This window comes from Antennarius striatus, chromosome 21 (assembly GCF_040054535.1).
Source record: "Antennarius striatus isolate MH-2024 chromosome 21, ASM4005453v1, whole genome shotgun sequence".
In the NCBI taxonomy this organism is placed as follows: Eukaryota; Metazoa; Chordata; class Actinopteri; order Lophiiformes; family Antennariidae; genus Antennarius; species Antennarius striatus.
In genome coordinates this window covers 10,624,557-10,636,770 of record NC_090796.1, presented here as the reverse complement: position 1 = coordinate 10,636,770, position 12,214 = coordinate 10,624,557, and the positions used below count along the sequence as shown (strand labels likewise).

Below are 12,214 nucleotides of genomic sequence, written 5' to 3'. Positions count from 1 at the left end.
TCACAGACATGCAGACAAACTTGTATGCACACACTCATACCCACGGTCATTTGGGACCAGCCAATTATCCTGAAGCGCATGTTTTCTGGAGGTGGGAGGAAGCCAGAAAACTTGGATAAAAAGCATGCAAATACAGGGAGACACGGGGAGAACATGGAAACTCCGCACAGAGCGGGACCTGAACCCGGAACCGCCTTGATGTGCGGCGACAGCGCTACCCACTGCGCTACTGTGCCACCCCTATATTATATTATATTATATTATATTATATTATATTATATTATATTATATTATATTATATTATATTATATTATATTACAGATCCAAAACTGAATGACTGAAGAGAGGTTTGTAATCTACTGAAAGTTGAAAATGATGCACACTTCTGTGAATTCCCTGCAGCTGTGCTGCAGGGATTTCTACCATCTACCACCCACAGATCATCTTTTAGATTAAAAAAAAAGAAAAAAAAAAAAGAAATCAAAAGCTGTAAAATACAGGAATACACAACAATACATGCATGTACACTGTGGTATTCATATTGGGGTGATTTTTCTATGAAAAGCCCCGGAGAGAGTAGCTTTGTGTAGATTATTAACATCAAAGAGGTAACAGTGAAATTCATCAGGGGATTAACTGTAAAAAGAAGAGTGTAAAAAGCAGCTTTGATAGTTGAAGCCCTGCTCAGGTTTCTGTGATGTTGAGTGTCCGTGGGTGGCTGCACACATGTTTTTGACTTTAATATGTGAATCTGGTTGTGCGTGTCCTTGAAGTGCATATGTGCTTATCTTAGCAGAATCTCTTCAAGGTATCTTTTATATTACACTGCATGTGCTTGTGCATTACTGATTATTAAGAGTGTCTGAAGTGTGCTTTTTAAAATATTGCTTCTTTACATATTAGTTTCTACAAAGTTATTTTTCTTTTCATGTTGATGTATGATTCTAGTTCATCCTATATTTACAACCACACAATTATTATCTCCTTTTACCACCTTGTCCTCATAAAGGATGTGGGCATAACCTTAAGGGTCACAAGGATATGTAGCCAGGTTTTGGGTAACAAATTTACATATTAAAAAACGGAATACATTTTCATTCATTTTAAAATGATCGACAGATCAGGTGTTGAAATAACATTGATTACACTGATTGCGCTGATTGATTTATTTCCAAGATATAGTTCTATGTAATTACATTCATTAGTACAGGTAGTCCTTCACCTAACAACACAATTGTTTTTGAGAGGTTGTTATAAGCCGTTACTTATCAAATTTGAGTCTATAATTGCTATTTAAGGTGATTTAAATGTCATTATCACTTTAAAGCAGTGTGTGACACCATCATGAATTCATGGCGTATGAATATTTTCTTTCTTGATGCACCAGCTCATACCAAAATTAAAATACAATAAGCTATTTATTCTGTTCTGTGGCTTATTCAGAGTTAATCAGGAACATCTTGATAGGAATTTTTATTTTGATAACCTGTTGCTTAACAGCATGACTGGGTCTAAGTTGGTGGCCGAAGAGTCATTAAACAACACGTAAGATGGATCAAATTGGGGATGATCGGTGGTGCATTAAAGTTGGTTATGAGCTAAAAATAAAAATCCAACAAACTATACCCACAAACTCCGTCTCTATAGGGAGACAGAGTTCAGCTGTGCCCACGTTGTCAGATTGACAGCTGGTGTAAACTGCAGTAACAAGTGGGCACAGCTCGAACACACGCCAGTAAATCACACTCTTCTTTTTAGATCACAAATCAAAGACAAGGATGAGGAGGAGGTGAAGGTGTGGGAATAAAAAAAAAAAGAGCTCCGTCAGAGAGTTGAGGTGGGGCGCGGTAGGGAGGCGAGAAATGGTGGCAAATGCTGGCATTTAGCTCTGTTCTCCACAGGAGAGTGAGTTGCATAAATACAGTTAGTATAGCCTTTTGGATGACAAGATGGAAAAAAGGAGCTGACATTTGAGGAAAAGGAGGGGAAGCACGAGGACAGGAATAATGCATGAGCAGCGGCTCGGCAAGTGAGGTAGAGATTTATTCGCCATGTTTGACCTCTGCTGAGAGAAGTGCAAAACATAAAGACAGGAGTTGGATATGATAGCAGCAGTCGAAAGACCTCCACAGCAGATCAGCGCTTACAATGTTTATTTGATGTTTCTTGAATTCAGTTACGTGCGGTGAGGTTCATAGCTAGTGAGGCACTGATCTCATCAAAATTAGATTTACAAACATATGAACCTACAGTGTAGCTTATTCACCATTTAATTATCAACAGTGAGTGGGTTATTTTTAAAGTATCAGAGCAGAATTATTTACATGTACAAACTAACACACAAATAAGCAAATTTGATTCAAAAATATGTTATGTTGTTACCTACATGTTTTTCTATATGTTACGTTTGCTTATAAGTCCATGCACTGCTCCTTCTGAACAAAAGCATCAAAATATTTATATAGTAAGGCAAGGCAAGTGGAAAACAAATGAATGGCTGCACTTGACTAGCTGACTATAGATCGTGGTTTGCTGTCACTTCTTCTATGGCTGAGGAAGAAGACTCCTCGGATGAATTCCTGGGATCCCCTACCAATCAGGCACAACAGCATCGTGCCTCACCTAGTGTCTTTTTCAAGCGGTTTCAGGGCCGCTCAACTCAAGAAAGACGTTACACTCATGCAGTTGTTGACAAAAAAAACACTGTACATTATGTACATTAGCTAAATTATGGAAATTTAGTTCATATAAAAACGTGTTTGAACGTTTTAATAGCGACATATATAGAGCTACCACCACAACCAGTCGAGCCATTGTGCAATCCTTGTGAGGCTCGGCTGGCTGGTGCCTCACACGCAGGTCTCTTCTCTGTATTTCAGCGGTAAATGTGAAAATTCAGTGATTTTGAGTAAAAATAACATAAAATTGGTGATGTTGAAAAGAAAATAACTTTATAATGCACATCACTGGATAAATGCAACCATTTAATTTATTTCTTCCATTTTTCTTTTTTTTTCACTCATTATGGCAGGTGAGGCCGTGCCTCCCCTGCCTCTCCTGACCGCACGCCATTGCTTGAATTCATAATGAGTTGGTTTAAGCTTGTATAGATCAGGTAGTCTCTTTTAAATGAAACTTTTTTTTTTTCTCCAGAGAAAGACCGTTCATATTCTCTTTAAAGAAAGAGGAGCATAAGATGACAGCAATCAGATAGTTGATGCAGAGGTGTGTGCGCTGAAAATAAATAAAAGCTCATAATATATGATTATACACAGTCTATTCCTTAAAGCTGCATGATCTAATACATGTCTTCATAGACATTACACTGCAAATCAAAGATAATTGAGCCAGAGGTCTGAAGCAATGCCTGGGGTTTGCAAATCCAACTTGAGTTTTCTTCATTTCTTGCTGAAGAATTTTTTTTTTTTTTTTTTTCCAGAATCACTGGTTTAGCATCTAAACTTTTGTGGTGGCACAGTCTTGCAGTTTACTTCTGGTCCAGCTCATCATATTTTTTCAAGGTTCGGAAAATTTTCGAGTAAGAAAAGTTTGGCCAAGTGATCGTTAGCAGAGCTCCACAATGTTGTGTCAAGAAAGGATGCTAAGAACAAATTATGCAATTGAACAGCAATGAAATTGTTGAAAAAACTAGAAATTTCATTTTAATAACATAATTATGTAAAAGATCAATATGTACCCATTGAACCTTTTCTTATTTATTTTACAAATTACTTCTCATTTGAAATTTAAGTGGAAAAACTTTTGCAACTTAACCAGGTTTGTGGAGAACTTTATCTTATACAAGACTATTTATGTAGACTCTATCCTTTAAATGGACAGTTAAGTTAATTTTAAGTGACATATATGTTATTCATCATTATGAAAAATAGAAGAAAAATAAAATTTATGTGTGTGGCATCATTTGGTCAAAAAAGCTTAAAATCTGCGCCGCAGCAGCTTCCGCATTCAGTGGTCACGTGGGCGTCATACGCCTGTTGACACAATGGTTCACCACACTGGTAACCATGATATTTTTGGTGTTAATCACATCTAGAATTGCATTGTTTCTTATGGCTGCTAAGCTATGTTTGGCCCCAGTGACGTATGACGCCCACTGAATGCGGAAGCTGCTGCGACGCAGATTTTAAGCTTTTTTGACCAAACGGATGATGCTACACATATAAAAATTTTTCTTCTATTTTTCATAATGATGAATAACATATATGTCACTTAAAATTAACTTTACTGTCCCTTTAAATCGTACAAGCAGTGTAAATATTGATGAATGACAAAAAATTAAGCAGCAAACGTCCTGTTGCACTCTGAAAATTATGTAATATGCTAATTCTTTAATGATGGCAAAAGTGTCCCAACATATTTTGGATCCTATTTTAGAGTGTATTTTTGTTGTCTCCTCTCCCTCTCATTACCTGCTCCTCTCAGAGCACAGAGCAACATGGCTGCCATAAGTCAGCAAAATGAGCAGCAGTTACGAAGACTGGCCACTCTCCTGGGAATGTCTGGCATTTTGGGAAATCTATTTCTACTATTAATACTCTAATAATTGTCAGGAATAATAGGCGGTCAGTTCACTGTGATGTGACGCTGAGCCTCCAAGGTGCAGAACAGATTGCCATTACTATTTCATTACAGGGAAGTTTACTTACTAAAGTGAAGTAAAAAGTGATATCTGAGCCGAACTGCATGTCAGTGATGAATTCTTCAATAGGTTATTTCCTGTTTGCCAACAGGAAGACTTATCATACCAAACAGGAATAAATCATACCACAATGGTATATGAACTAAAATTAAATGTAGTTAGACCAGATTGGCAGTGTCAGATTAGGAAGTAAATGTGCAAGATTGAGCTAACGCACACAATCTACAAATCTATCAGTTCATGGTAATGGTGAAGAATGGACAAAGAAAAAGGCTGGTCTCTTCATAAAAAATTAAATTCCCATGAACCTGTATAACTGTGTTTCATTAATGTCCCTTTTTCAAATCTCATTTTATTGTAAAATGATTGTATGATTGTTGTCAGTGAGGAGTGTCAGTCTTATGCTGGTCTGTCACCCAGGGGAGCAATGTTCACATCAAACCAAAACCAAGCTTGTCATATGGTTATATGAACTTAAGCTACGAACCCAACCTACATCATGTATGCGATTTGTCCTAATGGAAGTAAACCAGTATTTGTACACATAAACCTAGTGACCTCTTCTTGATATTAATAAAGTGAAGGTCTGGTCTCCTTTCAGGTATAACCGATGTGAATGGCTGAAACCAGTTACTCAAGCAAAACCAGAAACCAGTCATTCAAAGGTCTTTAGAGGCTAACTGTAAAAAACATTTTTCTCTCTCTAAATACAGTATTTAACACACTCCTTGCCCCTCTGTAGAAATCAAATACACTGTAATGCCTGTTCCCCTCTAACAACCTGTAAAATGCTCTTACATTATTCATCTTCTTCCATGTATCTTTATGTCAGTTTTGAAGATCATCGCCCCTTGAAAGGGATATAAAAGGCTTAAAGCATTTAATGCCATAACTCCAGACCTTCATACAAAGTATCCAACATGAAACATGATATACAGTATATCACTTGAAGGAAACAGGCTGCCTTGAAAATGTTCTTGTTTAGCTTTTTTTTTCTTCTATTGTTTTTATATAATGTATTTAAGCTACATGACACTATTGTAAAAACATATATGGGATTTATTGTTTGGTTAAAATGTGGGACACATTTTAATGTTCTTCAAAATGACATTAAGGGGAACTACCAAACACCAGTCACAGTTTAATATCAGGATTTTACTTTATTTTTGCAACAACATTATCTTTTATTATTCATTAATTGTGTGGTCAGGGACAGTGAAGGCATCTATAAACTATAAGCCTCATATCTGCCCACCAGATAGCAGACAAATCACTGTGATGTTTACTGTCATTCTGAAGCTTTACTCCATACCCAAAGGGCACAAAAGAAGTGCATCACTCATTCATTGAACAGTTTCACTCTTGCTTGTCTTCTTTTTCCTTTGTGTATTCAAATAGCTGGTCTGACAGTTCAACAGTTCAAGAGACAGAAGAAAGGCTGGAGAGGATCTAATTTATCTATGCATGCCTTAATGAGTAACACCCCCATTATCTCAGTCACATGAAGAAAAACGAGAGATTGAGATCATCTAAAGGACAGCAGTGCTGAGAATAGCTTCCTTATTATTAAACTAGCGCACCCTTTTTTCTTTCCTTCTCAGTTCTTCTCCGCCTCCTTTCTCTCCTCTACACTTAACCCCGTTCTCACTGACTCTCCATCATCTGTAGCTCACTCAACACCTCTCTTTTTATATTTCCCTAGCCTTTTTCTTTCTTTTTTCACATACAGTATGTTGTCCTTCTATCAATTTGTGCAGTCCAATAAGCTTCAAGGCTTGAGAAGATAGAAACCCTGAAGACAAGTAACCTTCCCTTTTCCCTAAAGTAAATATTTTCAGTAGTTGTGATATGGCTTTGGTTGTGTCCTGGACTTGTCTACTTGAAATGTACCTTGAGAGCAGAACTTTCTATCTTTCCATCTACTGAGTGCACAAATGTACCCACATACTAGAGGTGTTCAATGTTTTATTTGGCTGCTACAACAAGAATAAAATCTTATTTTCAGAAGCACATGAGAGGCTATAATCACGCTGCAGTACCAAAGTCAATTTTACTATCAGTAAATGTACAGGTTAGGTGAAAAGCAAGCACATTACATGAAGTAAGCAATTGTATGCAATAATGAGAGAACCTTGTCACCACACAGTTTGACTCACTCCACTCTGTCATATCTAACAGTCGCATCATCATAAAAGGAGCATTAATATATCAATTTTTTTCAAGCATTCCAGCCATTCTAGAGATGGAAAATTGCACAGTCATGCCTGGGTTTTTACAGCTTGGCAGATTGTACAATAAGACACAAACTGCATGTTTAGCGTGTCGATGCTAATTAAGACATTCTTGCAGAGATTACTGAGCATGTTCACATTAACTGTCAACTGAAATTAATCATAGCATGCATGATTACATTGTTCTATTAGTCTCTATTAGAGACCTGTTTTTTAATTGTATTGATGTTTTTCTTCTTCTTTTACATTGACACATTAAACTGTCCATAAACCCATTACTTTAATTACCTTAAATCGAAGCAGACAGTAGTACATTTTCATATCATCAAGCTTCATGTGCTATAAAGTTAATCTCATGAGGAGTAGAGCAATATATATGTGTGAAAGCTTAACTGATGCAGTGTGGATTAATAGAACCCAGAGACAGGCATAAATGCGCAGCCTATTCAACCATTGCCATCCCAGCTAATCAATAAACCATTGAGTGTACGTGTGTTCCCTGTTAACACACTGCAGTATGAAACAGAAGCTCCAAATAATGTTTAACAAAAGCTTCCAAAAAAAAAGAAAAAAGTGTAGAAAATAGAAGTCTCTCTCTCTCTCTCTCTCTCTCTCTCTCTCTCTGTGTGTGTGTGTTTGTGTGTGTGTGTGTGTGTGTGTGTGTGTGTGTGTGTGTGTGTGTGTGTGTGTGTGTGTGTGTGTGTGTGTGTGTGTGTGTCTGCAAATGTGCTCTTTATCAGTGAAATGCTAATACAAGTTCATGCACAAAGATACAATCGCATAGGTTAGGTACTGGATTTCAGTCCTTTTGATTTTGACACAAATTTTATGCAGCCGCTTATCCCCAACTTGGCTGCCAGGGAGTGTAGCTGACACTGCGAAAGATCCCGCTACACCTTGAACCAGTTACCAGGTTATTGTATGGCCATGTAAGGGGCGGCAGTGGCTCAGCGATAGAGCTCACCTCCGGAGCACTGCCAAGGCGCCCTTCAGCAAAGCGCTATCCCCCTCACAAGCTGCTCATTTGGGCGCTCCACAAAGGAGCTGCCCGCCACTCTACCTCCCATTGCATGCTTACAGGCCCCCTTGTGTGTGGTTGTGTGTATTACAGGGGCCTGTACACACTAACATGCATGTGTGTGACTGAATAACATCCTAGAGTGTGCATTCTTAATTTCCCTTTGGACATTATAACAGTGCATTGCAGTGCACCCTTGTTCTTTGCGGTTAATACTTTCCAGGCGCAATTGAGGAAACCACAATCGAGATTACGATCTATTTACCTTATTATTTACGGTAATTTAAACGTTTATGAATCCTCCCCATACTGATATTAAACCGCCTTCCACCTTTATCACATTTTTCCACAATCTTATCGACTGTTTAAAGCACTTGTGTGTCTCATGAAAGTCAGAGACAGATAGAAGAGAACGCACTTCCAGATGCCATCAGCAAATAGAATGCGCGTACGGTATCACGTGACTGCCTACTAAAAATCCGCGATGAGGTGGAGTTGCAATTGTTAATGCTCAAATGCGTGAGGGCGCACTGTATATAAAATTTTAAAGAATGTAAAAAGACAAAAAAAGACGAACAAAAAACTTTCACATTCACCTTCACACCTACGAGTAATTTAGAGTCACTGGTCCACCTTTGGTGTGAGGCAATTGCGCTAACCACTAACAAATGTTTCCATTTCACAAAGTCTCAAAAGCTAGCACTATCATCAGTTTTGTTGTCTTATTGAGTTACTGAATAGAATCCAAGTGTAATGTGTTTGTCTTCTTTTATTGAAAAAAAAGTAAAATAAAACACAGCTTTTTGTATTGTGTATATATATATAAGAGTGTGTCATGTTTGAATGTAATACACCTATGTTGTACTAAAACCTGTACTTCGAATCCATTGGTCAATTCAATTTGATTCCAGTCAGTTCAAATCAATTAAATTCAATTAAATTTAATTTAATTTAATTCAATCGAAATCAATTCAATTCAAGTCATGCTTGCACTTATGTTAAATTATATTAAATCTTCAGCAAGTAATGTTTCCAATGTGTACGTTTAGATTAGCACACTATCATACCAATATTTGTTGATCACCATTATGCTTATAAAGTGCAGGTAAGGCTAATGAACTTGTTATTCTTTCTCCTAAGGATTGTTGAGATATAGTGTACATGGAAATACAGATGATCATAAATCATAAATATCTACTATCTCCAGAGGACATAAGTACGTGTAAAAAAAAGAAAAAAAAGAAAGGAAATCCATCCACTAGTGGTTTAGCAATGAAACTGGCTGAAATTCCATGTCACCGAAACCCATTTCTGTCAGGAAGCCCAAATGTTCGGGGATGATGACGACAAACAATAGCAATCGTATCTCAAAATGAAGAGATACTTATGTTGTTGTTATTGTTTGTTGTTGTTGTTGTTTCTTATATTAGTATTCAATTTATCATTAGTAATGGTATTGGTAGAAGTATTTAATTCACTATAATTTACCTTGCTTCATCAGGTACATACAAACAGGAGTACATACTGTATATGCCAACCAATCTCAAACCAGTTTCATTTTGTGACGTAATCCGACATGCTTTACAACTCAAACATACATGAATTCACTGTATATTTGATTCAGATAAGCTCAAACCTCCGAGTTCTTTTTCCTGAGAGGAGCATTTTGGGGAATGGGGAGAATTGCGGACAATGACAGCAGGCATTCTCAGACCTAATTGGGTGAGGTTCATTTCATTTGTGACCTAAAACGTGATTAAAAAAACTGGAAAGTGCTGCTGGGCACGATGTTTCCATCTCTAATGTTTTCCCTACGTTTTCCACCTTGGGCATGTCTTTGTTCTTATCTAATTTGGAGATGGGTGGTCACACGAAACACGTTGACACCAGTGAATAAATTGTAACATTGCAGAATGTGAGCCATGCTCCATTTGCTTAATTAACGGGTGTTCTGTCTATTGTGCTCACCGCTCTTGGTTCTCTCTGAGGACCTTTGCAACATGTAATCTATCCAACTTCATCAAATACAGGACATTTCATGAGCTTGAGTCATCCAACTACACCAACCTCCTCCTGATGATGTCTTTTCTCACTCATTATTCTATAACAACATATGGACAACTCCAGAAATGACACTGGATGGGTGACTATGGCACTTTGAAGCAGAGAGCCTCCGACTAACATGTGACAGATTGAGAATAGTAATTTATTGACCTGTGACACACAAATAGATTTAGCCAATCATACTCAGTCACATGTCATCAATGCTACAGTCCTAAAAAAGTTTTGCTGTTATGTTGTCTTTGTCTCTTCCTGAAGCTTGCTACATGGGACTCACTGCATGGACTGAACGGCAGCCTGAAGGAAAGCCGAATAGAAAATGGAATGCAGGGAGTTACTATCAAAGTGGTCACCTTACTGGTAGGTTGGAATTTAAATAATTCAAACTAAATTCACAAATCTACAACTACTAGTTGATGAACACAAATAGTGCCAACTGAACAGAGAGAAGATCAGTAGCTTTTATTACAGTGATTACTTGTGGGTTGTCCTCAGGGAAAATATGTGACAGTCTCAAAAATCCAAAATGAAAAATACAGTAAACTATGAAGTGTTTGTTTTAGTTAAATTGGACTTAAAGTTAAATTCCTGATAAAGCAATCCAATTCTTTACAGAATTCAGACTCCACTCTAGTGAATCCGCTCAAATCCCTCAGTCAATGAAGAAAGATTACTTGGTGCAGCTCAGTGTTTTTTCTGTAAGTTTCTAGTCTCCATGTTTTCTTAGCATTGACTTGTCTTGCTCACTCTAGTTGCTGAAACCTTTAGTTTTATCTCAACACCTTTTCTTTAATATTTGAGTGGTCAATGGTCCAGGGCCTTGGCTTAAGATGTGCCTTTGAATGCTGTGATTGGTTTAAGAGATTTAAAAAAAAAAGGGAAATTCACCTCTGATCCCACAACAGCAGCACTCTCTGCAAGAGTTTCTCCCTGTGCTGGCACAGCATCGCAGAGACACAGGTCTAACCATGCAAGACTAATACCTTCAAGCTGCGGTTGATCCCCTGCAGCTGCATCGTTTCCAGTTCAGTGTCCTGCCAGCCACTAACAGGAGCACGACTCCATAACTGCTGCAACTAGCAAAGATATATGCCACCTGCCAAAGTTTCTTAATATATAGATACACTTTGGACCTTAATGTACATTTCTTTTCAATAAATCTGATCATATAAGAAATCATTCTGTTGACACTTTTTTATTATGCATGAAGTGTCACAAAATGCAAAAAATCTGCTGAAATAACGTACAAAACAACTTCAGACCTTAGTTTATTATTCATCCACTATTTGGTGAGACAAAGCTGGTTGATTTTAAAAAGTGCTACACCCAAGAAGCACAAAATAAAGCCTATGAGCGGTAAAGCAATGGGCAAAGAGAACAGCAATTTGTTGCTAAGATGGTGCTCTATCATAAAATAATCAATAGTAAAGACAAACATCAGGAGCAATGAGTGTAGATCATAAATACATGAATTAATACCCAGATATCAATTATTTTTTATTCTATTATCTCTAAACTGAAATCCTGAACGTGACTGGCTTGCAGAAAATTTACACTTAATATCTGAGTAGCTGAAAAATAGCTTGTTCAGTAGATGTAAGAATACAGGACAAATCTTCAAGAAACCCATACTGAAAGGAGATAAGTATAAAATCACTGTCAAAGGTTAACAGCTGTCAACATTAATTAACAACAAGATAAGTGGCAAAATCAACAGTATTGCTCAAGAGACACACAGATGAACTGCTGGCAACACAATGGTCCCCTCATGATATATCTCCTCTTCTGTATATGATGGCTAAACTAACATGTGCAAATTATATATATATATATATATATATATATATATATATATATATATATATATATATATATATATATATATATATATATATATATATATATATATATATATCTGCTGTATACTATGTTGATTACTATTGTGAAAGGAAATTAATACAGCACATATAATATCTATATTATATATAAATATAGTATCTCTTTGCAGGATGATCCTTTTGTTATGGTGGCTGAGAACATCCTTGGACAGCCAAAGAGATATAAAGGTTTCTCCATCGATGTCCTGGATGCTCTTGCCAAGATCCTTGGCTTCAAATATGACATCTACCAGGTAGGACAGAGTGACAGGTCCAGCTCTAGTATGAGAGCAATGAAAAGACTCAAAGTTTAAAGTAAAAGTGTGTGTAAAGCTTGCTTTTGATTAGATAAGCCTAAATGAATGAT

General features: G+C 37.0%; 1 protein-coding gene across 1 annotated transcript in view; it reads left to right on the top strand.

Annotated features, from left to right (window-relative positions):
• grid1b (glutamate receptor, ionotropic, delta 1b) overlaps positions 1-12,214 on the top strand; it is a 394,199-nt gene that overhangs the window by 345,090 nt on the left and 36,895 nt on the right. Inside the window, exons 9-10 of the mRNA XM_068305743.1 lie at positions 10,229-10,330; positions 11,979-12,101. Of these exons, the coding sequence (XP_068161844.1) occupies positions 10,229-10,330; positions 11,979-12,101 (225 nt within the window). The remainder of the gene's footprint in view (positions 1-10,228; positions 10,331-11,978; positions 12,102-12,214) is intronic.